The sequence below is a fragment of the Cavenderia fasciculata genome (genome assembly GCF_000203815.1).
Source record: "Cavenderia fasciculata unplaced genomic scaffold Scf_EUAJFUG02HR96I-5, whole genome shotgun sequence".
NCBI lineage: Eukaryota > Evosea > Eumycetozoa > Acytosteliales > Cavenderiaceae > Cavenderia > Cavenderia fasciculata.
Window position 1 is genome coordinate 2,258,927 of NW_004457624.1, and position 25,501 is coordinate 2,284,427.

The 25,501-nt window shown below is 33.3% G+C and overlaps 13 protein-coding genes and 3 non-coding genes across 16 annotated transcripts; 11 read left to right on the forward strand and 5 right to left on the reverse strand.

The window, feature by feature from the left end:
* Nucleotides 1-375: 375 nt before the first annotated feature.
* DFA_11890 (uncharacterized protein) lies at nt 376-2,568 on the forward strand (the record flags this gene model as incomplete). Its single annotated transcript, XM_004350783.1, has 4 exons — nt 376-723; nt 975-1,261; nt 1,283-1,518; nt 1,607-2,568. The coding sequence occupies 4 exons, from the start codon at nt 376-378 to the stop codon at nt 2,566-2,568; spliced, it is 1,833 nt and encodes a 610-aa protein (XP_004350834.1).
* Nucleotides 2,569-2,821: 253 nt separating this feature from the next.
* DFA_11891 (uncharacterized protein) lies at nt 2,822-3,091 on the forward strand (the record flags this gene model as incomplete). Its single annotated transcript, XM_004350784.1, has 1 exon — nt 2,822-3,091. The coding sequence occupies one exon, from the start codon at nt 2,822-2,824 to the stop codon at nt 3,089-3,091; it is 270 nt and encodes an 89-aa protein (XP_004350835.1).
* Nucleotides 3,092-3,238: 147 nt separating this feature from the next.
* On the forward strand, nt 3,239-4,227 carry DFA_11892 (uncharacterized protein; the record flags this gene model as incomplete). The annotated part of the gene is made up of 3 exons (XM_004350785.1): nt 3,239-3,282; nt 3,422-3,636; nt 4,154-4,227. 3 exons carry the CDS (start codon nt 3,239-3,241, stop codon nt 4,225-4,227), a joined length of 333 nt encoding a protein of 110 aa, XP_004350836.1.
* A 4,016-nt stretch (nt 4,228-8,243) lies between these two features.
* DFA_11893 lies at nt 8,244-8,316 on the forward strand. Its single transcript has one exon. It is a non-coding gene; the product is annotated as a tRNA-Ala (tRNA).
* A 1,325-nt stretch (nt 8,317-9,641) lies between these two features.
* On the reverse strand, nt 9,642-10,851 carry DFA_11894 (actin; the record flags this gene model as incomplete). The annotated part of the gene is made up of 2 exons (XM_004350786.1): nt 9,642-10,751; nt 10,834-10,851. 2 exons carry the CDS (start codon nt 10,849-10,851, stop codon nt 9,642-9,644), a joined length of 1,128 nt encoding a protein of 375 aa, XP_004350837.1.
* A 151-nt stretch (nt 10,852-11,002) lies between these two features.
* Nucleotides 11,003-13,680, forward strand: DFA_11895 (Pol protein; the record flags this gene model as incomplete). The annotated part of the gene is made up of 5 exons (XM_004350787.1): nt 11,003-11,020; nt 11,616-11,724; nt 12,059-12,101; nt 12,535-13,423; nt 13,591-13,680. The coding sequence occupies 5 exons, from the start codon at nt 11,003-11,005 to the stop codon at nt 13,678-13,680; spliced, it is 1,149 nt and encodes a 382-aa protein (XP_004350838.1).
* On the forward strand, nt 12,223-12,296 carry DFA_11896. Its single transcript has one exon. It is a non-coding gene; the product is annotated as a tRNA-Val (tRNA).
* Nucleotides 13,681-14,029: 349 nt separating the features above from the next.
* Nucleotides 14,030-16,704, reverse strand: DFA_11897 (uncharacterized protein; the record flags this gene model as incomplete). The annotated part of the gene is made up of 7 exons (XM_004350788.1): nt 14,030-14,039; nt 14,262-14,368; nt 15,945-16,009; nt 16,071-16,213; nt 16,297-16,361; nt 16,513-16,559; nt 16,692-16,704. The coding sequence occupies 7 exons, from the start codon at nt 16,702-16,704 to the stop codon at nt 14,030-14,032; spliced, it is 450 nt and encodes a 149-aa protein (XP_004350839.1).
* On the reverse strand, nt 15,670-15,741 carry DFA_11898. The gene has a single exon. It is a non-coding gene; the product is annotated as a tRNA-Cys (tRNA).
* A 150-nt stretch (nt 16,705-16,854) lies between the features above and the next one.
* DFA_11899 (uncharacterized protein) lies at nt 16,855-17,271 on the forward strand (the record flags this gene model as incomplete). The annotated part of the gene is made up of 2 exons (XM_004350789.1): nt 16,855-16,912; nt 17,000-17,271. 2 exons carry the CDS (start codon nt 16,855-16,857, stop codon nt 17,269-17,271), a joined length of 330 nt encoding a protein of 109 aa, XP_004350840.1.
* A 201-nt stretch (nt 17,272-17,472) lies between these two features.
* On the forward strand, nt 17,473-17,745 carry DFA_11900 (uncharacterized protein; the record flags this gene model as incomplete). Its single annotated transcript, XM_004350790.1, has 1 exon — nt 17,473-17,745. One exon carries the CDS (start codon nt 17,473-17,475, stop codon nt 17,743-17,745), a length of 273 nt encoding a protein of 90 aa, XP_004350841.1.
* Nucleotides 17,746-18,061: 316 nt separating this feature from the next.
* DFA_11901 (WD40 repeat-containing protein) lies at nt 18,062-19,445 on the reverse strand (the record flags this gene model as incomplete). Its single annotated transcript, XM_004350791.1, has 3 exons — nt 18,062-18,383; nt 18,441-19,179; nt 19,250-19,445. The coding sequence occupies 3 exons, from the start codon at nt 19,443-19,445 to the stop codon at nt 18,062-18,064; spliced, it is 1,257 nt and encodes a 418-aa protein (XP_004350842.1).
* Nucleotides 19,446-19,817: 372 nt separating this feature from the next.
* On the forward strand, nt 19,818-20,633 carry DFA_11902 (Heat shock protein HslV; the record flags this gene model as incomplete). The annotated part of the gene is made up of 1 exon (XM_004350792.1): nt 19,818-20,633. One exon carries the CDS (start codon nt 19,818-19,820, stop codon nt 20,631-20,633), a length of 816 nt encoding a protein of 271 aa, XP_004350843.1.
* Nucleotides 20,634-21,186: 553 nt separating this feature from the next.
* DFA_11903 (uncharacterized protein) lies at nt 21,187-22,032 on the forward strand (the record flags this gene model as incomplete). Its single annotated transcript, XM_004350793.1, has 1 exon — nt 21,187-22,032. The coding sequence occupies one exon, from the start codon at nt 21,187-21,189 to the stop codon at nt 22,030-22,032; it is 846 nt and encodes a 281-aa protein (XP_004350844.1).
* Nucleotides 22,033-22,167: 135 nt separating this feature from the next.
* On the forward strand, nt 22,168-23,079 carry auh (enoyl-CoA hydratase/isomerase domain-containing protein; the record flags this gene model as incomplete). The annotated part of the gene is made up of 1 exon (XM_004350794.1): nt 22,168-23,079. The coding sequence occupies one exon, from the start codon at nt 22,168-22,170 to the stop codon at nt 23,077-23,079; it is 912 nt and encodes a 303-aa protein (XP_004350845.1).
* Nucleotides 23,080-23,182: 103 nt separating this feature from the next.
* Nucleotides 23,183-25,233, reverse strand: DFA_11905 (uncharacterized protein; the record flags this gene model as incomplete). The annotated part of the gene is made up of 4 exons (XM_004350795.1): nt 23,183-23,198; nt 23,237-23,651; nt 23,747-24,189; nt 24,278-25,233. The coding sequence occupies 4 exons, from the start codon at nt 25,231-25,233 to the stop codon at nt 23,183-23,185; spliced, it is 1,830 nt and encodes a 609-aa protein (XP_004350846.1).
* Between the last annotated feature and the right edge of the window lie 268 nt (nt 25,234-25,501).

Genomic DNA, 25,501 nt, shown 5'->3' on the forward strand with positions numbered 1-25,501 from the left:
TTATCCACTGATCATCCATTTTATTTCTTTTATGAAACTTGTTTCAAAAATCGTATGATATACAGATAATAATAGTGTCCTACTATTATCTCTTTCTCTCTCTCTCTTCTCTCTCTCTCTTTGACCTTCTCATACTATCCAACTTAAACTCTTAAACTTTAATTAACCATTTCTATTTCTCTTTTTTTTTTTTTTTTTTTTTTTTTTTCTACTTACCCATCTATCTATAGTCTTACAGCAACATAATCATTACTACTACTACTACCTATCAACAATCAAAAATTAAATCATTTATTTTACATTCATTATCCAATCATGAATCCATTAATTATCATTTTTATTTTGTGTATCCTTGTATCATCTGTTTTTGCCAATATGTCTTGCAACAACCAATATGTCTTTGTCAACGACACCAATTCATTGTCATCATCATCTTTTTCATTGTTCAACCATGTTGAGCAACAATCGACTGTCATCCAAAATAAAAATATTTCTTTGTCTATGATGATGCAGCAATCATCCGTTTCTTTATTATCTTTTAATCATTTCGAACATCCAATCATTCTTAACAAAAACAAAAACAACAAAAACAACTTCGACTACAATAATAATAATAATAGCAATAATAATAACGATATCCTTTCATCTATTTCACAAACCCAATTTGATTCAAATCATATTGTTTCTCAATGTCATTTACCATCAAAGCATACTTTTATTCCTGTATATAACAACAAAAATAATAATAACAATAATTTATCTTTTAATTCATCAGTTTTGTCCCAATCCCACTTACCATTAAATCACTCAACCAACAGCAACAACATCTCATGTTTCAACCATGTTGAACATCAATTAATTTCCATCAACTATCCATGCCCAATTAGCAGTTTTCCATCTTTTCCACGCTTTAACTCAAGCCATGTTTTGTTTATCTCAAATTATTCAACAACCAAAAACCATATTATTTAGAGGAGGAGGAGGACTTCAACAGCTGTCCAATTTCAATCTCGTGTTTCAATGTTAACCATCAATCAAATCTCATTTTAGAGGAGGAGGAGTCTGTTCAATTGGACAGAAGCTGCAACAATACAATCTCATTTTCGTATTTCAACCAATCAATTCCCATTGATAATAATAATAATCAAAATAATAATAATATTTCATTCTTCAATGTCCATCAATCATCGATTCCATGTTTTAAATCTAGTGATATTTTAACTCATTCATCAACCAACGACCAGATTCTTTTAGAGGAGGAGTTTGTTCAATTGAATATCAGCAGCAAAAGCACACATTCATTAACATGTTTAGACAATGTTAAACATCAATCAATCCCAATTAATAATCAATCAAATAATAATAATAACTATTTTTCATTAATCCATTCATCATCTGATTATTTTAACTCTTCAAACACATCCACATCATCATCATCATCAACATTATATTTATTATCAAATACAATCACAATCAATTCAACAAGATCAAAGACAAACCAATTTTCAAGATACTCTAGCAACATCTCAAGAATAGAAAACAACAACGCGGTAACAAGCTCTGACAATTTAAAGCATTTCTGATACCTCTTCTTTTATTTTTATAGGTACCAACAATTATTTTGATTCTCTCAACTGTTTCGGAACCAACCATTCAAATCATACAACAATACAACAACAATCATCATCATCACCAATCAATCATGATACAATCCTCACCACAATCCACATTCACAAATCAACTCACAATCAATATTCACAAATCACTCCACCATCTTCAAATAATAATAATAACAACAAAAATAATACCAATGAATCAGCCTCACTTATTCACTCATTGTACATGTACATTCCATTTAATTCAAGTGATGTTTCGAGCAATTGTCAATCATCACCATTACTCTTTAATCATTCAACAACCAACCATTTTCTTTTAGCAGAAGAGGAGGAGTCATTTCAATTGAACAACAACAACAACAACAAAAACAACAACAACAACAACAAAAACAACAACAACAACAACAACAACAACAACACAATCACATTCTCATTGTTCAACCATGTTGAGCATCAATCAATTACTATTAATAATAATAATAGTATTTCTTTCCATCAATCAACCATTTTATTTTATCATTCAAGTGATACTCAGTGTCAATCCAATCATTCATTCATTCCTAACAATAATAATTATTTATTTTTTAATTCATCCATGTCAATTCCTTTTAATTTTCAATTACCATTAAATCACTCAACAACCAACAACCACATTCTTTTATATGTTCAATCGAACAGCAACAAAACAACAAATTCAATCCCATGTTTCTATCATCAACCAATCATTTCCGTCAATAATAATACAAATACAAATAATAAAATCAACACAAGACCAACAATTAATAATAATAATAATAATAACAATAACAATAACAACACAACAAATAATAAAAATAATAATAACAACAACAACAATTCCTCTTCCATAGACAAACAACCCCCTCATTGTTCACCAACCAATAATAATCTTAATAATATTACCATCTTTGCCAATCACTTCAATCCACAATAACACAATAACAACAAACAATAATAATATTACAATCTTTGCCGATCCACAATCCATATTCACCAATCCATCCACAATCGATATTCACCAATCAATCCAGTCACCCATCAATCATATATTCATCTCCAATCAATCCACAATCTTCAATCACAAATCACTCAACAATTTGCAAACAACAATAATCCAACAAACAATAATCAAACAAACAATAGTCCAAACAATAATCAAACAACAAAAAATAATTCAACAAACAATAATGGTTAATAATAACAACAACAATATATTATATATGTCACAATCCAACTCTTCCTCCTCCTTTTTTACCTCCTCAATGTACATGCGACCCCAACATTGTTCACCAACAAATAATAACATTACAATCTTTACCAATCACCCCATTCCACAATCCTCGTTCACCAATCAATCATTCATTCAACACCAATCCTCCAGTCAATCGCCCGTCCCAAATCCAGTGATCAAGAGTACCAGTTTCCAAGCAACAATCACCATTCGTAGACCAACATAATTAACTCTGTATCAAATGTTGATAATTAATTATAAATTTACTGACTCTTTTTTTCTTTTTATTTTATAGGTACACTAATCATTATTCTCTTCAACTCTTTTGGTAATAACAACATCTTAATAAACAATAACGAATAATAAAACAATAATGAATAATAATAATAATAATGATAATAACAACAACAATAACTAGTAATAATAATAATTACAACAACCAGCAACAATAACTCATAATAATACAACAACAATAACTAGTAATAATAATAATTACAACAACCAATTACAATCCTCTTCTTTTCTAAAAAAAGATATTCAATTACTTTTACCCAAGTGGTTTCCCTCTCTTCCTACTCTTTTCTTTTTATACATTTTCCGTAGCCATCGTCCGTGTCGGTTGTCTAGTCCATCATCGTCCATCCATGTTCCACGTCTCCCTAGGCTTTTATACCCCAAAAAAGATATTCGATTACTTTTACCCAAGTGGTTTCCTTTACAAAAAGATATTCAATTACTTTTACCCAGAGGGTTTCCCAGGCTCGCCCCCGTGTAAGTCGATTTTCTTCGCATTGGGGGGCTTTTTTTTTTTTTTGGACTGTTCCCATGGTCTAAACAACCATGGGAACAACCAAAACTATAGTTTTTCTATTTCTTTCTTTCTTTCTTTCTCTTTTTTCCCTCTCTTTTTTATTTATTATTTATTTATTAATTCTTTTACCCGCCAAATCAATATTTTTATTCTGACGAATTTAAAATTAATTAATTCATCATCAGAATTGTAATAATTATTTGTAACAAATATTTGTGACACTACAACTATAGCAATATGTGTCTATATAAAGGTGTGCACCCAAAGATGGTTTATGGGTTTGTAACTTTAATTTATTAAAATTAAAAAACTTTTAATAAAAATAAAATAAAAAGCAACCACACCTCCTCGCCAACTCTGACTTTTTGATCAGACCATTTATTTTATTTTTCTTGTATTTATAAATATAATTAATGACTTGTTACTCACATCATATCAATATATATTCATTCATATATGTACATTATCAATAGATAGATATACTAGTTGTAGCATGTTATCGAAAAGATGGTAATACTTTAAATAAATGTAAAGACCTCTCTTTGTTTTAAGAGTATTATACATATATATTTCTTTTTTAACTATTTTTCAATCATTGTTTAGCTCAATCCTCCACCAAGCATTCATCGTGGCCATCCTCCACCTTCCACTATCCATTCATTGATAATCAATCGGGCATCGCCATCAGCCATGATCCATTGCCTCTCTAATCATGGATCATTGCCCATGATCAAGGATGTAATATGCAATATCCCCCGATGAATGTTTAAAAATTAGAATTGGAATCATCAAGATACATGACAAACAAAAAAGGTAATAATATTAATAAATAAATCATATAAATATTATACATATTTGTATTTTAGAGGACATCTGTAATGTACCATGGTTGATACATTACATGATAGATGGGTTTATGATCATTGAATAATACAAGCAACCAATAAAATTATCTTTTAAATTAAAATTTAATATAAGACTTCTATTATTTATTTCAATCCCATTATCTCATTTCATTCTTGATAATTCATCCATCCACCATACATCTGTCCGTCTATCCATCTATCCATCATCCATCTATCTATCCACCATCCATCCATCCATCCTTCCTTCCTTCCATCATCCATCCGTCCACCATCCATCCCCATCTATCCATCTATCCACCCACCATCCATCTATCCATCATCCATCTATCCACCATCCATCCATCTATCCATCTATCCACCCACCTTCCATCTATCCATCTATCCATCCACCCACCATCCATCTATCTATCCATCCATCATCCATCCATCTATCCATCCATCATCCATCCATCATCCATCTATCTATCCACCATCCATCATCTATCCATAATCCATCCATCCATCCATCATCCATCATCCATCCATCCATCATCCATCATCCATCCATCATCCATCCACCCATCCACCATCCATCCATCCATCCATCTATCCACCGACCATCCATCCATCTATCCAACCGACCATCTATCTATCCACTATACATCCCCATCCATCCATCCAATTGATTTACTGTACTAATTTTAATTCATTCATTAAGTTAAAAATCCCAATTTTTTTGCTGGCTTCAAAGTGCTTCTTTTCCTATTCTCTACTTCAGGAGAGTAGTACTCAGAACAAAGTTTTTCTAATTATATCTCTAATAATAATTAAAAAGAATTATTAGATAAAGACATTTAGCTAGAATCGACTTGCAGTTTTGGATTAGTTTCAGATGTTCAAGATAGATTATAGTTTTGAATCGTTTGGTAACGATTGCTACTTTGTTTGGGTCGAGAGAGTAGTCGTGATCGTCAAAGTCGAATTGCACATCAGGTGGTGGCACCATGTGCGACGAAAGAGTATAGCAACATCATTGACATAACATCTGTGATGTGTTCTCTGCTTGGTGAAGTTGAGAGCGTGGACATTCTCCTGCACTCTGTTGTCGGTCCAGTCGAGTAGCAACTTGCTAAACAGTGGAGCTCGTGGTTGGATGTAGATACCATCAAACAAGTAGTGATGATTGGTATCACCAATCGAATACAGTGTGGTATGCGTAGCATATTGTATTGGTGTCAGCTGGGATACGTTTCATGATTCTGGCAAAGAAACGAAAGAGGGTGTCTCTTGCTGCTGTGCATTTGGCGCTTGCCACGGCGGCAAATATTTGCTCGATGTTTGTACCAAAGAGAGCCTCGATCTCTCTTTGACCGACGTCCTTTTGGTTGACCTTTAATTCGATTGGTTGGCAGGGATGTGTTTTGGAGGGTAGGGTCCAAACTCGGTGAATGGAAGGTCAATCACTATGATGACGCACTTGGCGGGGTTGACTTTGGACGCAGTGGCATCGCAAAAGTCATTGTAGATAGCGCAGTTGGTAGAGCGATAGAAGAGTAATAGAATGAGAAAAAGACAACAGTGAATAGCTACAGATATGGAGCGAGAGAGGTATTATGTGTATGTATGGTGAGTACAGAACAAGCACAGAATAGCAATAAGAGTGTTTTACCCTCTTATATAGCCAACACGAGACGGAGTGGCGAGGTACTAACTGCTCTATTTATTAGGCTAGATACGATAGTTATTATAATAAATGGGTGTTGTCATAGATGGTGACATCTTATTCCATATCGAGAATAGGAGACCACATTCTACAGTCATCGAAATGTTTATTTGTACGGTTCAGCTCGTTTGATTTCAAACGGTTCAGACAGTACGTTGTTGACGATGGCGTGGACCATGGAGCCGCACAAGAGGCAGAGGATAAGGTTGACCATGACTGAGGGTATGCCAATGTGGATTAGCGTATCTCTAATTGCCATATGGGATATCGAGTCAAAGGCCCTGTGGAAATCATAGAGGGTAATAAACCCTGGTTGTCTGGTGCGATTGTTCTAGTAAATCACTTCTTTAAGGTTTATAATGTTGTCGTGACAGGCACAAACCCAGTTTGATTTATTTATTAATAACAAGTTTAATAGAAAGTGTTTAGCAATTTTTTGCCGGCGGTATATATTTTTTTTTTTTAATAAATCTGGACTCTAGTCGTCGGACAATAGAGTAATTATGGTTTATTTGTTTTAATTTTAATTAAAATAGTTAGAGTTTCTGTTAGTATAGGGGCTTGTAGCCCCGTTGTTGGGTGTTATTGTTTCTTATATTATTATTATATTATTATTATTATTATTTTTTTTTTAAAGTAATTCTTATTATTATTATTATTTTTTTTTTAAAGTAATTCTTTTCCTGTTCTCTCCTATCGGGAAGAGTAGTACTCAGAAGTTACAAAGTTTTATTAATTTTACTTTTTAATTGACCAGCAAGAAATAAAGATTATCTCAAGAAGAATTAAAGTTAATTTGTTTTGGGGGTTTGTCCATGTCTATGATACATGTTGTATGGACGTTGATCATGTATCTTTTTGTATAGTGTCAAGCATGTTGGATTGTTTTGGATTGTTGCTTGTTCTAAAAATAAATTGGTTAAAGATATCGCTATTATTTTTTTTTTTTTTTTTTTTTTTTTTTTCTCACTAGCACTATAGGCTATAATACTGGGTTGATATAATTATTATTATTCTTATTATTTAGTGAATTATTATATTATTAATATTATTATTGATAGTTGTAGAGAGAATAGAAGAGGATGGCGGTGGTGAAGAGGATGAGAGGAATGAAGCTGAGGGTGAACGATTATAGATGAAGAGTACGCAGAGTCTTGTACCTCTCTAAATGACTAGGTAGTGCGATCTTGTAGACAGTAGGATGGTTGTAGTTGGAGGAGAATCGAAGGATGATAGTTTGTATTCGTTCTGTAATCGTATGTATTACTGATTCGTCGGTTTGGTTCATTAGAGCCAAGTGCCATCGGTTACATAATTCTAACGTCTTGTCCCAGTTTACTTTTATAATATGTCGCATATCACTTATCAATCTAGCCCGCAGGTATTGTTCAGTGAATGGTTCATCTCTTTGGTGACGTAGATCATTACGTCGGAACCATATTCGTTCTAGTGTTGCAGCGACCAAGTTTATAGTCATTGGAGTTTGTTTGAGGTTGACGCAAATATGGCACCAACTCCGAAATTACCATACTTGCGGTGAAACCTTAAGCCTTGGGTGCGTCCAAGACCGACTGCCGCTCTCAACTCTCGCGCCGATTTACTCCCCATTGTGGACACTCGTCTTTACGTGTTGCATATTGTATTTGAGATGTCAGATGGCTTTCTATCGCGACGGCCCAGTATGTCCTCCACTACCTTCCCGTTACTTGTTGCAGTCTGGCTACCCAATCTCCTACTGAGAAGGGGAAACTAACCCGGTCATCCTTCCGTGGGGGTGTCCTGTCTCTAGATCCCTAGAGTCGGATGGTTTTTCTCCTCAATCCCCCCAATTGTGGTCAAGTTAAACGTTGGCGCCAAAGGTAAAGTTCGAGGGCAGGATTCGAACCTATGACCTTTACGTTCCCGGGGTAGCACACTCCCGACTCACTTGCCACGCCATGCCCCTTATTATTATTATTATAAATACCGCAAAATTGTTTTTAGTCTCATCCAAAAAATTGGGCTTGTAGCTCAGATGGTAGAGCGCTCGCTTAGCATGCGAGAGGTAAAGGGATCGATACCCTTCTAGTCCACACTTTTTTGCCGTGTTCCAAATAGATTTTATTCCTTTTGCTATATTCTGGTTCTATTGATCAATTGGCTATCGAAAGAACTAGGTTTGATTGATTTCCAACAAAACTGGATCATTAAAACATTCATTTTATAAAATCCAGTTCCATTTTTTTTTTTTTTTTTTTACCGGCTTGTCTAGTCCACACTTTTTTGCCATGTTCCAAATAGATTTTATTCCTTTTGCTATATTCTGGTTCTATTGATCGTTGGCTATCGAAAGAAACAAGTTTGATTGATTTCCAACAAAACTGGATCATTAAAACATTTATTTTTAAAGTTTTGTTCCTATTTTTATCCACACCCTACCACCACTACCCACCAGTCTTTAAACTACTCTTGTTTGTCTGCTTGCTTGTTTGTGATATCTAACTAATCTAAATTCGTCCCTTTGCCTGTTTTGGTACAAGAGTACTCTATTCCATCCATTAATTTTTTTTGTTTTTTTTGATAGTGTTCAGATGAAATGTTCATTCTATACCATCTATCAACTATCTTTTTAACAAGATGATATGTATGCTCGACACTTATCCCAATCTACACACTCTACGAGATATCAAGAGTCGTATGTGACAAAGGAAGATGATCAAGTATGGTAATAAATGAAATGGTGACGTCCATTCATTTATAATAATGTGTCATTATTTGTTTACCGACCAACACTATCGTTAACCAACATAATGTGCGTCATTTGGTCGCTCAGTGGTAATCTTGCACTGCGACTGGGCAAGTGGTATCCAAGTCAAAAAGAACAACTATAAATAATAATAACCAACTCTTTTATATGATTAAATTATTCATCATCACAAATAACAACAACAACAACAACAATAATAGAGGAAAAAGATTCTCTATTTCATACAACCACAATGTATTGGAATGTCACATCCAATCGATTTTACAACCTCCTTTCAACTTTAACAAAAGAATCACAAGATTATCGTTACGCAGGAAAGTCAAAAACATCAAGCTATCGGCTTAACCAGAATACCGTGGTCATTCCATTCATTTCCATATCTTTTTCAGAGATATTCATAGTGCAGTCAAACAAGACTCTCCATGGCGTTATACTGGATAATGCATTCCAACAATACAACTTTATTCCAACTAGTTTTTTTCGATGTAATAAACAAAAAGAATAAAAAAACTATATATTTAAATTTTGATTTTTTAATTTTGAACATTATCTAACAAACGAGGATAAAATCTACTCATCAGCTAGTATTGTTCTTTGTGAGTTTATTATTATTATTTACAACATATATATAAAAATTAATTTAGAGTTTGTTTAGAAACACTTTCTGTGAACGATGGATGGACCAGACTCGTCGTATTCCTCCTTGGAGATCCACATTTGTTGGAAAGTGGAGAGAGAGGCAAGGATGGAACCACCGATCCAGACAGAGTATTTACGTTCGGGTGGGGCAATGATCTTGATCTTCATGGTGGATGGAGCAAGGGCAGTGAGTTCCTTGTTCATACGGTCAGCAATACCTGGGAACATGGTAGTACCACCAGAGAGGACAACGTTACCGTAGAGATCCTTACGGATATCAACATCACACTTCATGATCGAGTTGTAGGTGGTTTCATGGATACCAGCAGATTCCATACCGAGGAAGGATGGTTGGAAGAGAGCTTCTGGGCAACGGAAACGTTCGTTACCGATGGTAATGACTTGACCGTCTGGTAATTCGTATGACTTTTCGAGTTGTGAAAAGGTGGCAGCAGTTTGCATTTCAAATTCGAAATCAAGAGCAACATAGGCGAGCTTTTCCTTGATATCACGGACGATTTCACGTTCAGCAGTGGTGGTGAAAGAGTAACCACGTTCAGTGAGGATCTTCATGAGGTAATCAGTGAGATCACGACCAGCAAGATCGAGACGGAGGATAGCATGTGGGAGAGCATAACCTTCATAGATTGGAACAGTGTGAGAAACACCATCACCAGAGTCCATGACGATACCAGTGGTACGACCAGAGGCATAGAGTGACAATACAGCTTGAATGGCTACGTACATGGCTGGGGTGTTGAAGGTTTCAAACATGATTTGAGTCATCTTTTCACGGTTGGCCTTTGGGTTGAGTGGGGCTTCGGTGAGGAGAACTGGGTGTTCCTCTGGAGCAACACGGAGTTCATTGTAAAAGGTATGATGCCAGATCTTTTCCATATCATCCCAGTTGGTAACGATACCGTGTTCAATTGGGTACTTTAATGTAAGGATACCTCTCTTGGATTGGGCTTCATCACCGACGTATGAATCCTTTTGACCCATACCGACCATGACACCAGTGTGTCTTGGGCGACCGACAATGGATGGAAAAACAGCACGTGGTGCATCATCACCAGCAAAACCGGCCTTGCACATACCAGAACCGTTATCGATAACTAAAGCCTAATGGAGATAAAAAAGTAAATGATAATTAGCATGGTTTGATTAGGAGAATCTCTTGATTATCTTTTATGAGTTTACATACTTGAACGTCGTCAGACATGATTGTATTATATATATATTATTTGTTTAATAAACTGAATAGAATGAATGTCAGGTGCATTTTTATTGTCTGTCTCTGCAGATCTTTCCCATCCAAAAATTTTTTTTTTTTTTTTTACGCTGGCTTGGGTTAGAGGTTTCAATGAAAAGCAATGGAAAATTTAATTTGTGTATGATAAAACGATGATGGATGTACTTTGAAGAATCATTGAAAACAAAAGGAATTATTGTCGGCTATGATGAGCTAAATCTAGTTCAAACATGCAGAGGACGAATGAGAATCTAAAAAAGGATTGATTAGTTTACAACACACTACCCAATTAGTATAGATACTATGTAAATATATAATTAGTTTGAGAGGTATAATAATATATAAATAATTAGATTGTATCAGCGTATCGTTTAATTAGAACTATTAATAATGAATCTTCTTTTTTGAAATATTCTAATCCTTTTATAATTGTTGATCAAGACTACTAAGTGACGATAGTTGGTCGTTTTTATTGTATCCAAAATAGCCTATTTGATTTGATCCACCCATGATTGAGTTCATTGAGATATCATTGATTTTAGAAAATCTAAAACTAACAGATTCGATGAGAACTATTGGAAATTCAAACAAATAATAATTACTGTAGATTTAAAAAAATTTTGAGACGATTTAAATTTAATAAATTGGTTAAAGATAAATTTTTTTTTTTTTTTTTTTTTTTTTTTTTTTTTCTCACAAGCACTATAGGCTATAATATTATTGTTATTATTTAGAAAATTATTATAGTATTAATATTATTATTGATTGATGAAGAGAGAGTAAAAGGAGATGAAGGTGTTGGGGAGGATGAGAAGAATGAGGTTGAGGTGATCGATTATAGATGTAGTGAACGCAGAGATTGCTAAATGATATGCGACATATTATTCAGCAATCAAGTTTATAGTCATTGGAGGTTGTTTGAGGTTGAGGAGGGTGATATCCCAAACTGGTGTTGTAATGTTGTTGGCAGCAGTAACCTCTTTCAGTATCTTTACTGGTAGTGTGGTCTCTTTGCATTGAAAGAACAAATGCTTGGAAGATTCATCTTTGCCACACGATACACAGATTGAATCTTTGAAATACGGGGCTATTTTTTTTTTTTTTTAATAAATCTGGACTCTAGTCGTCGGACAATAGAGTAATTATGGTTTATTTGTTTTAATTTTAATTAAAATAGTTAGAGATTCTGTTAGTATAGGGGCTTGTAGCTCCGTTAAATTGTTATTATTATTGCATTATTACTAGATTATTGTTGATGTATCGCTTGTTGGCTAATAGTTGGTGGTGATAATTGACGGGGATATAAATACCGATTTTTCCATTTGTCGTCATGTGATTAAAGTCAGGATGGTGTAGTTGGTTATCACATGACCTTTACACGGTTAGGGTCGTGGGTTCGATTCCCACTCTTGATAATAATCCCCTTTTGCTGCATGTTTGTTTGCTGCATGTTTGTTTGCTGCATGTTTGTTTGCTGCATGTTTGTTTGCTGCATGTTTGTTTGCTGCATGTTTGTTTGCTGCATGTTTGTTTGCTGCATGTTTGTTTGCTGCATGTTTGTTTGCTGCATGGCTTGCCAATTACCGACGGTCCACTCAAAATCCTTTTCCTCCAATTCGCCGATGACTCTGCATCATTTGCAACATCGTTCAGACAGCAACGTTTCATCAACAGCTGCATTGACCTCTTTTGTAAAGCAACTTCATCAAAGGTCAATGAGGACAAGTCATCAGTCATTCTCATTGAACCAGACGACAACGGATCAAAAGTAACCATACCAGACCAACAAAACAGAGACACGTCTTACCCCATTGCAGGTATAGAAAGATACTTGGGCCTCAACTTTTCGAAAGATGGGCTGTCCTCGAAACTGGAAGATATCGTAAATGGTGCAAAGGCGAAACTGATCAAATGGAAAAAGGACTCAATCACACTAAAGGCAAAGGTCAATATTCTCAAATCCTATGTATTATCCCCCCTAGTCTACCACTCTTACCTCGACACACCAACAAATGATCAATTCGACTCACTCGACAACTGTATCGCGTGGTTCTTATGGTCATCTACAACTAACCTCTACGTAGAGGATAAAAAGTACAAGACCACCATGCGAATGGAAAGAGCCATCAGACCGTGGGACGAGGGTGGAATAGCACTATGGGACATGAGACTACGATGCATAGCACAGAAGATTTGGATTATAAATAGATACTGGAACGAAGCATACAACAACAGATACACTGCACCCTACGCAAGAGCTTGGTTAAAGCAAATTACGGAAGGAAGATGCACCTCACAGTACCTGGCTCAACTTGCAAGAGAATGGACAGCTTTCACCAACATCATCTACAAAATGAAAGGTGAAGCTCTGACCATTAGATCAAAACCTATACTATCCAAGAACGGCCAAATAATCTCCTTGGGTGAAATATACCAAGCTCTACTGGACAACAAGTACCAAACAACAGCAAAAGAACTCTTGACTAATGGGCAAAAACACTTTGCAAATAAATACTACGTCGACTACACCTCTCCACAATCAGTATTTAAAACCATCAAAACTATCCAACACAATAGAGGAAGAAACACTATATTTAGATTCTTTGCTCGTTGCCTGCCTGGACTAGTTTATGTCAAGAAAGAACATTGCCCAAGCTGCCAAGTGATCCCGGAAGATGTCTATGTTGATCACTTCTTCCAATGCCAAAGGACTACAAAAATGACGAACAATCTACAACTACTATACACGGAACTAATTGGAACCGAGACCCAATGGAACTTTCAAACTCTCAACTTTAAAATCAACAGGAATCTCTCTCCTACCCAACAAACCAACTACAATAACCTCACCTCAATAATACTCCACAACCTATGGATTGCGATAGCCTCACTCCTATTTAATGAAAACGAAGATGAACACAAGCTGATAACACATGATGAAATAAGGAATCAATATAATAGATTAAACAAGACAATAATGTACGCCAATAACAACAAGCTCTAAGCCTCTAACCTCCAACACAAATGATTGCAACTCAACACAAACAACACATATAAAAAAAAAAAAAATAATAACAACATTTATTTAAACTAATAATCTGTACAGGGACAAGAGAAACCTTGCGCCAACCAATTAAATCAAATAAATCTAAAATACACTTTTGTAGTAAAAAAAAAAAAGCTGCTGTCGTTTGCTGCTATCGTTTGCTGCTGTCGTTTGCTGCTGTCGTTTGCTGATGTAGTTTGCTTGGTTGTTGATAAAGAGTTGCAGGTGCACCAGTGGGTGCAGATGGTGGAGGAGTATCACGATGGTTTTAGTAGAGACTGCTCTCTCTTTCCAATTTGTTTTTTTAAGGATGAGTGGACGATTGCCAACATACTTTCCATTCATCTCTTTATAGGCTTTGATATAGTCTGCTGCACTGGTAAAGGCAACGAATCCAAATCCCTTTGTCTTTTGTGACTTTTTGACACGGATGACCTTTACCTTTTCAAAAGAGGGGTAACGTGCAAACGCTTGCCCCAACAACGAGATCTCACTTCATTTCCAAGTTGACCAACAAACAACCTAACCGTATCACAACTATTAAAATTTAATATGTAATAAAATGATTGATCACAAGCAATGCCAAATAATTAATTTCATTATTGTTGTTGGTTCCCATTATTGTTGTTGAACAAGTTAATTTCATATTGTTGTTGTGCCAAATAATTAATTATTTCAATAATGGGAAACTAACAAATACCCGTTGGGAACCACCAATGCACTTGTAATTTGGCAAATGTGTGTGTTTGACTGACAATCTAAAACACAATGTGGGGGAAATTTCATATTGGTAGTGTCAAGATGCTGTTCAACTTGTGGACTTCCTCAATACGGTGGTGTCGCATGTTTGTCAAATTGCAACTCAAAATGCCAAGGATCATCCATCTGGAGTGCCGGTATCCATCCATCCAAATCAATAATATTTAAATTTAGATTTAACAATTTTAACAAATCACTAATCATCGATCTAATTGATTTGGTCATATATGAAATAAAGGAAGGATACACTTTAACTATTTTAAAATTTCATTGTTAAGCAAAACAATTGATGTCGTTTGTAAAAAATAAAAAAACAATTACTGAGCCTGAGTTACATAAATCAAAAAAATATTTGAAAGATTTATTGGATTATTTGTGTAATTTAAGCAATTAGTAGGATATCTTCTTTATCGCTCGTAGTGATTGGTTTATCCTTGACAGTTGGAGATAATTTGACCATGAGGTAAAAGAGTTGATCCAAACCACCGACTGTTACGGCAGCGTCACCAAAGGTTCATAGATTTGCCATATTAACCTTACACTTTGCCATTGTCACTTTAATATTATTATTTTATAGTTCTACCAGGACATGTTAAATGCTTTACAACCAGCATTATTTAGATTGTGACCTTTTGAGGGTTTTTTTTTAGCAAAGTATTTGCCCGACCGATTTCTTGATGAGGATTTGATTAAAATGTAAAGCCTAAAATAACCGAAGTGTAAAGTTAAAGTGGCAAAGCGTAAAATAAAAGTGGAAAAGCGTAAAACTATAATTGCAAAGTGAAAAATACAAGTGGCCACTTGATTTACAGAATAATTGTTTATTTGTTGGACAGGGGGGGGGGGGGTTTCCAACTAATTCTAGAAGTAGTTTCCAGGTGATCGAGGAAACTAGCAAAAAAATAAAAAAGAAATAATATTTAAAAAAATGGTTAGACTAGGGAGGTGATTCCAGGCATTCTCGAGGCAGAAAAACAGCTAAAAGGATTATACAAGGATTGAACTTGTGACCAAAGGATTTGCAGTCCTCTACTCTACCACTGAGCTAATAATCCATGGTTTTAGTGTCTATTTTTTGGGTTGTTCCCCTATTTATAGTGCCACCTCTATACTAATGCCACGAAATGAGATGCTTAAAAAAAAAACACCTCTATACTAACAGAAACTCTAACTATTTTAATTAAAATTAAAACAAATAAACCATAATTACTCTATTGTCCAGATTTATTAAAAAAAAAAATTATAGTGCCGCACAAACATTAATATCAACCAATTTATGCAAAGGAGAGGAGAAGTATTGATATGATGAAAAATAAATTACATCTTTATAAAAAATACATTAATTAATGTAAAATAACAAGACCTTGCTCTCATGAATACATACAAATATTTGGATTAAAATCAATATGCATTAACATTTTTGAAAATACTATCAACTCTTCTTTGGGCTTGACTAGTTCAAAACACTTTTGACATTCATCCATCATAATCAATGTAGGTTTGTCAGATTTATAGTATCTATAGTTTCTATTCTTTCAAAAATCCATCTTTTAAAGAAAACAAAAAAAAAAAAACAGATTAGAAAAGAGAAATAAATACTTTTTAAATACTTACTATTAGTGTTTTGTACAGAAATTGGTAAACATTGTAAAGAGAGAATGAAAACTGTCTCTTTCTAATAGTTTATAAATTAAAGAAAAAAGTTAACAAAACTATATAAAGAGATTATTTATTTATAAATAAATATCTAAAATTACATACACTTTGTCAAAGTAAGCAGAGAGTAAAAGTTGTGTGAATTATATCGTGATTGTTATTTTCGATACAAGTGGTGTCAATCCATTTTGAATCAGGATACCAAGAGATTGGCTAACTGATGAAAAAAAAAAAAAAAGTTGTTTGTTGTAACACTGAGTCCACCCACTCGGATAAGATCTTTGACTGTTAGATTTGCACCTGAAAAAGACTGATTTTGACAAAAGAGGCTGTAAATGGTAATAATTACCTTTAAATACCATGTTTACTCTCTCTCTCTCTCTTTCTTGTGTCAAATAAACAGCCATCCAAACCAAACCAAAACCAAAGTAGTTTACTTTTCTATATTCTTTTCTTTTTTTTGTCAACAAATAAATATCATTTATCTATCTATCTATTCTCTCTCAATAATAATGAAATCCACCATCCTATTTATTGTTTTAATTATTGCCACTGTTTATTCACAACAAAGTAAGTTTTTTTTGATGGGTTGTCTATCAGAAGAACTAGTTGACTATTAATATTAATCTATCTATTTCTTTTTCTCTTTCTATCTAGTTGTAAATGTACAACAATTATATAAAACATTGTATATTCAACACACACCAGAAGATATGAATTGGTCATTCAATTCATTGGTCAATGGTGGATTGTTGATTGACATGAAACAATACTGTGACGCTGAACCAGGTATCCTTTCATGCACACTCCCCAATATCCCCGATTGTGAATCAATATCTCTTGTTGGTTCTATTGCTGGTCAAGGTGAAACTAATGTTCACATGGTTACTGAATTTAATTGTACTGTCTATCATTTAGATGAATTTTAATAATATAACAATAATACAATCGTCATTGTGATCATTGTCTAGTACCCTTTTGTAAAAAAATAGATAAAATAAAAAAAAGAAAAAAGTTCAATTTTCATTCAGACTGTGTGATCATTGATTGATTCGTTTGTTGTCTTGTATAGTATAGTAGATTCATCTTTCTTTATATATATATATCTCAAGTAGTAATAAAATAGAACAATGAATCCAACACCAACAGAAGGAAAGGTTTATACACTTGAAAAGAGATTACCAGCAGACTATCAAAAATCGATCAATGGTTATGCAGATTTTGTTGCCGAACAATACAAATTCTCTGTAAAGGCTCATGAAAAGATGCTTGAACATTCTATTTATTCTGAAATTCTTGTATGTGTAGATAGAATAGTGAGTAGTAGTAGTAGTAGTAGTAGTAGTAGTAGTAGTAGTAGTAGTAGTAGTAGTAGTAGTAGTAGTAGTAGTAGTAGTAGATAGTAGTAGATTAGACAGTAGATACAGGGTAGTTTAGTTATTAACACTATATATAAACAATTTAGACTGAATGTTTTCATAGACAAAATCAATCATATATGAAGAATTGTAGAGAATTTGCTTTGGAATATTTAAACATGTTAAACTTTTCACAAACTAAAGGTTTATAAATATAGAGATAGATAATTGGAACATGAAAAGTTGTATAACAAAAATAAATAATAATAATAATAATAATAAGAAAGAAAGAAAGAAAAAGAGGAAAGAAGAAATATTAAATTTAATTTAATTTTTGGTTTCGAGTCGATTTATTTAATTATTATTGTTGTGGTTGTTGTAAAGAAAAGATTAAGGAAACTTTATCATCAGAAGCAGTAGCAACAATGGAACCATCAGGAGTAATATCAAAATCTAAAATGGAATCTTGATGACCCTTGAATTGTTTAATCAATTGACCATTTCTTTCATCCCAAACACAAATGGTACGATCGGTCGATGAAGTATAAAGAATTGGTTGTGTTGGATGTGGAACAATCTTTGTAATATCAGATCCTTCCTTGTGTCTTAGAATAGATCTTGTTTGGAATGTTGCAATATCCCAAACTCTAACTGTACCATCTGATGATCCTGTAAATGCAAAACTAAATGAAAATGAATTAGTTTGATCTATATATTTCTTTTCTTTTTTTTTCTCTTACTTATTTAAATTACTAAAAGCAACAATTTGAACAGAATCTGAATGACCAGTTAATCTACCAACACATTTACCAGTATTAATATTAGAGATGCAGGCAAAATGATCTTCACCACCAGTGATGACTAGATAATTGTCGTTACGAATAGCCAAGGATGTGATGAGGTTTTCATGGAAACCATGACCTTGAATGACACCCATACAAGTTGAATCTTTTGGATTCCAGACACGAATGGAACCATCGTCAGAGCCGGTAACAACTCGTTTACCGTCTGGAGTGAAATTACCACAGGTGACTGGACCACTGTGACCGGCAAAGGTGGCCGCCAAATCACCCTTTAAAGTGACCCACATAAATGTACAAAAATCGGCGGCACCAGCCAAGATAATGTTGCCACGTGGATGCCATTGCATCCATTCAATAGCTTCACTTGGACCTTCCAAATTTTGAGTCAATTTTCCAGTTGCGACATCCCAAATCTTGACATAACCATCCATACCACCAGTGGCTACCAAACTACCGTCACCATTGAATTTTACAGCGGCGATACTGTCGGTATGACCTTCCAACTTATGTACCTTTTCACCGGTCGATCTATCCCAAAGATAAGCAACATCATCACCTCCTCCAGTCACAATAACATCTGGATGTACACTATTAATTGCTACACAATATACTGAATCTGTATGTTCAAAAAATCCTTGTACTGATTCATCTTCAAAATCTTCTTCCATTGATTCATCTAGAAAAAGAGATAAAGATAAATAAAGGGCACAATATTGTTTTTTTGTTTTAAAAAAAGGTTTCCTTACCTCCTTCTCCTTCTCCTTCTTGTTCTCCTTCTATTCCTACATCTTCACCATCATCGTCATCATCCATCATTTCTTCTTTGTTATCAATAATAAGTTCTTCTCCTCCTTCATTTGGATCAATAAATGCTACTTCTTCTTGATCTGTTTGTTGTTGAGTAGTAGTGTCATTATTATTATTATTATTATCAGTCTCCATTGTTAGTATATCTATTATTATTATTATTATTATTATTTGATCGCAATATCAAATTATTAAAAGTTTAAATGGTCCGAACGAAAGAAGAAAAAAAACGAACCAAACGAATCATTTCAAAAAAAAAAAAATTAAAAAATTAAAATTAAATATTTGTATAAAAAAGAAGATGATGTATGTAGTAAAAGAAGAATGAGAAATTAATGATGATAAGTTGATTATGTTTTAAAAAGACAAAGAGAGTAAAAAAGTATACTTTTTTTGTAAAATTTAAATAAAAAAATTAAAATTAAATTGCGATCATCAAATTTGGTGTTCATCGCCTTTTTCATTCATTCATTCATTTGCAAACTTTCTTTCTGTATACGATTACATATGTCATTTAATATATTTAAAGGAATAAATAGAATTACAACAACAACAAGTTGTATTGTTGGTAATCAACAACAACAATTCAGTTACCTTGCAAGAGGCTATTATACAGGAGGACATCCAAATTACTTTGCAACATATGATCATGATCCTATGCGTAAAAAGGCAACTACTATTCTATCAGTTAGACGTGGAGGTAAAGTAGTTATTATTGGAGATGGTCAAGTGACACAAGGACACAGTATAGTTAAACCAAACGCTAAAAAGATTAGAAAGTTGCATGAAGGAACGATCGTTGCAGGGTTTGCAGGTAGTGTAGCAGACGCATTCACATTGTTTGATTTGTTGGAAAAGAAATTGACAGAACATCGTGGTCTCTTGACAAAGAGTTGTGTGGAATTGGCACAACAATGGCGTACCGACAAGTACTATAGAAAGTTGGAAGCATCGATCATTGTGGCCGACAAGGACATTACTCTCAACATTGATGGCAATGGTGACGTGTTGGAGCCAAACGATGGTGTATCGGCTATCGGATCAGGTGGCGAGTTTGCATTGGCTGCTGCTCGTGCTCTATTGACAGTACCCGAGCTGTCTGCAGAGGAAATAGCACAGAGATCAATGAAAATTGCAGCCGACATTTGTATATACACCAATCATAATTTCATCATGGAAACTATCGATTTTACCAATAATCAATCATCAACCACTGTGGTTATCCCTCCAAGTAACGACAATTCAACTGTTACCACAACAACCAACTCTAGCACTCAAGGAAATAGTACAACCGTTGTTGATACCAATCCACTGTCCCAATAAACCAAAAAAAACTTAATAGTCAAATCAAATCAAAACACTAATAATGATGAATCAATCAATCATCAATCAAACCAAACCAAACCAAACCAAAAAACCTTCTACACAACACCCACACACAAACACACACAAACACATTTAATTATACACACACACACACACAAATCAATAGCCATGGTACCCCCTTCCATTGATATATTAGAGAAAAGGGGTGATTCTATTTATATGTGTTTGTTTGTTTGTTTGGTGTGTGTGTTTGTTTGTTGGATGATAGAGACAGAAAGACACCTACCTGTAGAGGAAGAATTAATTATTTTTATCCTCCAATTTTTTTTTTTATTCTTTTTCTATTCTTTTCTTTATCAACAACTACTATTGCCACAACTAGACTAGTGTACCAGTAGTATAATTACTTTTTGTTTTCATTTATTATTACTTTTTCCCAATTATATTTATTATATAATATTAAATTAAAGAAAAAAAAAAAAGAGTCTAGAATCAAAAAGTTTGGTTCATTGTTGTTTTTTTTTGTAGTAATAGTAGTAGTTTGATAGTCATGACAATTAATAATAATAATAATAATAATAATAATGATAATAATAATAATAATAATAATCAACAACAATTAGAAGAAGAAGATGAATTTAATTATTCAGAATTATCAACTGAAGAATTAATTTCAACGGTAAAAGATATGAGGGAAGCCTATTTTTATATAAAGGATAAATATTCAATGTCCAAAAACCACTTGGACGACAAGAGCAAGGAAATCCAATTCCAAAGAAAATTGTTGACCGAAAGAGAAGACCTTTTACTACAGTTGCAATGGGATCCAAATCAAGACGACACATATCTCTATCAATTGGGAGCACGTGATCCAAAGCAAGCAAACGAGATAAAGTTGCGAGCTCTTACCGATCAAATGCGTGTCATGGAGAAGGGCATTTTCGATCGTGACGATCGTATCAAAGAATTAGAGAGACAAGTAGAATTGTTGACTCTTAGTCAAATCAGTCCCATCAACCATCACAACATTGTATCAACAACTCAAAACCTCAACCCTTCCATTCAACGTGAAGGATCCATACTCAACATTCCCATCAAACATCAAATTTCACAATACCCAGCCAGTCAACTCACCCAATCATTTGAGGATATTGAATTTAGTAATAGTACTTTTAATAGTGCAAACAATTCTCCATCAACTCCTGTTCCAAATTTTAACAAGGGTCCATCTCATCTCCACAACAACCACAACAACAACAATTCTCCATCACAAAAAAAAGGTTTCTGGTCTCCTTCTTTTTTAACCAATTGGTTTGCTGATAAACAAAATCAAAAAGATAATCATCATAATAATCATAGTAATGATATTCCTTTACATGCTGTTAAATCTGCTTAAAGGAAAGAATCAAAGAAAAAAAAAAAAAAACAACAAAAAAAGTATTATTAATAAATTAATTTTTTTAAATGTAGATGAAGATCATTCATTCTCATTTGAGTTCATTCATTTATTTATTTGATTGATCGAAAAAAAATGTTAAAAAGAATAATAACAAATAACAAATTAATAATTAATCAAGTATTACAACATAGATATTATAGTAGTAGTAGTAGTAGTAATGTTGTAGACTCTACTTCTTCTACCTCTGCTTCTCCTATAGTTGAATGTGAATATATAAAATTAGAAGGAAAAGATAAAGGAATTAGTGTAATAACATTTAATAGAGGACAAGTAAAGAATGCAATTGGATCTACATTGTTGAGACAATTCAAGAGTCATTTACATCAAGTACGTTTTGACAATGAATCAAGAGTATTGGTTTTAAAGAGTAGTGTTGCCAATACATTTTGTGCTGGTGCAGATCTAAAGGAACGTTCACAAATGGATCAAAAGCAAGTGGCAGAGTTTGTGTATGATTTGCGACAATCATTTTCTGATTTGGAGAATCTTCCCATTCCTACGATTGCAGTGATTGAAGGTATTGCATTGGGTGGTGGTATGGAGATGGCCATTTCATGTGACATGAGAATTGCAAGCAAGGCTGCCAAGTTGGGTCTTCCTGAAACTGGTTTGGCCATCATCCCTGGTGCCGGTGGTACTCAACGTCTACCAAGATTAATTGGTAGTTCACGTGCCAAAGAACTCATCTTTACCGGTCAAATACTCAATAGCTCGAGAGCTCTCGAGATTGGATTGGTAGAATACGAAACTGAAAATGGTCAAGCCTATGAAAAGGCTTTGGAAATTGCTAGACAAATCACAACAAAGGGTCCCATTGCCATTAAAATGGCTAAATTATCAATAGACAAGGGTATGAATGTCGATATTGCAACTGGCATGTCAATCGAACAACAATGCTATGCTCAAGTAATCCCAACAAAAGATCGTATCGAAGGTTTAACTGCTTTTAAAGAAAAAAGATCTCCACAATATAAAGGCGAATAAATTAATAAATAATTATAATTTATTTGAAGGTTCATTGCTTGTATTATTATTATTGTTGGTATTAATATTTGGACTAAATTTGAATTAAACTTTAATTAATTAATTAATGATATTTGATTCTTTATAATAATAATCGATTCGTTTTTATGATTTATACCTTTGATTTTTAAGATCTTGTTGTTCTTTTAAAAGTTGATAATATTCTTGACTATGTTGTTCAATGATGGGACCAATCCAATCTATAAATTCACCAATCAATTCAGAGGCAACCTCTTTGAGTGTTGTTACATTTTTCTTTTCTTGTACACGTGCAACCAATTCTCTTCCGACGGCACTACTCATCATTTCCCAAAAATTGGCTTGACTCAATGTCCATGAACCATTGTATTGACGTACATTCATTGAGAAATCAAATTGCAAATCAATTCGTTTCGAGTGTGAATTGATATAGGCTACAATTGGATGTGCCATTGCATTACTAATATATGATAATTCTGGTGTATATATTGGTGCTACAGAATATAAATGATTTAATGATACCATAAAATTTAAATGTAAATTTTTAAATGGGTCTAAAAAAAAGAAAAAGAAAAAAAAAGAAAAAGGAATAAATATATAAAGTTTTGATTTTTGTTTCGATTTGATTTCTCTTTTGTTTTTAGTTTACCTTTATCAATTGGAATGATACCATGTTCAAGAGTATCAATTTCAGTTGTTAAAATATCAGATTCTGAAAAGTTTGGTAATAATAGTTTTAGATTAATATCAAAGGTACCTTCTTTAATCCAGCCAAGTGGTCCAGTTGCATTGCGAGAAAGCATTTGGATGTTGACTCCATCGATTTTTAATTCTCTTTGATCAAAACTTTTAAGATGTGAAGATGTAGTGGTTTCATATTGAGGAATGGTATAGGTAAATAGAGATCCATCAAATTTACCAACAATATTTTTACTTGACAATAGATCATATAGAATCCATTGTTTTCTAAATCTATCACTTTCCAAACTAAATACTGATATTGACAATGGTCTATGTGTCATATCTGGTAAATAATATGTAACCAATAAATCTTTAATATCTAATCTATTAAATACAAAATCTCCTCTTGATCTAAAAAAAATAGAAATAGAAAATAATTGGTTAGTATCATTTAAATTATTATTTAATTTATAATTATTTGAATTCTTTTTCTTCTTACTTTTTTCTTCTTGGATAAGTAGCAGAAGAATAATTTAGTAAAATACCTTCAGTTCTTCTATCAAATATACCACGAACACCAGATACAAGACATTCTTGAATGATTCCTTTACCTTCCAACATCCAAAGAATACTGAGTTTAATATCAATGTGTTTAATATTTAGCTGAATGGTTGATAGACGTTCATCTCCTTTTGGTTTTCTAGAGACCGTTACATTTTCCAATCTAATGTATCCAGTTTTCCATTCACCTCTTGCATGTTCAAATGTAATTTGAATGCCCGTATTATTGGTTAGATATTTTCCAATCTTTTTTGCGGTCCATTCTGAAAATTCAAATGTATTGGCAATCCACAAGATTAAAGATACCAATGTCGTAGTACCCAAAATAATAAGTGATCCCGTTCCAAATAACAGCCAACTAAATATTGCAAACATTTGATCAGATGTTATTGGTCTATGTCTGGTTAATATAAATTTAATCTTATCAATTAATTTTGTTGTATATATTATTATTGAATTTGATGAATTTGATGATGAATTAGAAGAAGAAGAAGAGGAAGAGGAAGAAGAGTTTTCATTTTTATTATTATTGTTATTGTTATTGTTATTATTGTTATTATTAGTTGCAAAATATCTATTATTATTATTAAGGTGATTATATACAAAAGGAGATGATGATGAAGAAGAAGAATAAATAGGTTTATGTGATTTTAAAAGATTATTAAATGAATTGTTTAATATAAGAGATGTTGGTAGTTTTATATTATTCAATGATCTTGTAATCTTTCTATTTATAATAGTTGTTGGTGTTGTTGAACTAGTAGTAGTAGTAGTAGCGGTAGTAGCAGTCGGAGTTATATAACTACTACTACTTTGACAAGCTTGTAAAAGAGAGGATGATGATGTTGTTAAAGTACCACCTCTCTTTAATAGATAAAGTTGAACTCTATTCATTTGTTATTCAACTTTTCTCTATTACTCTCTGTCTGTCTGTCTAACTATAACTATTTATAATTATCTCTTTGTTGCGAAAAGACAAGAAAACAATGAATGGATGGTTTGGGTTTTGGGTAAAAAAAAACAATTAAATCCGAAAAATCGCCATTTTTCATGAAACGATGCACAACAACTCGGATGGCATTGTTGGGTAATGATGATGTTGGTGATGTTCAAACCACATGTTGTGTAACGCTCCCTTTTTCGCTATTATTTCTTGCTTTCT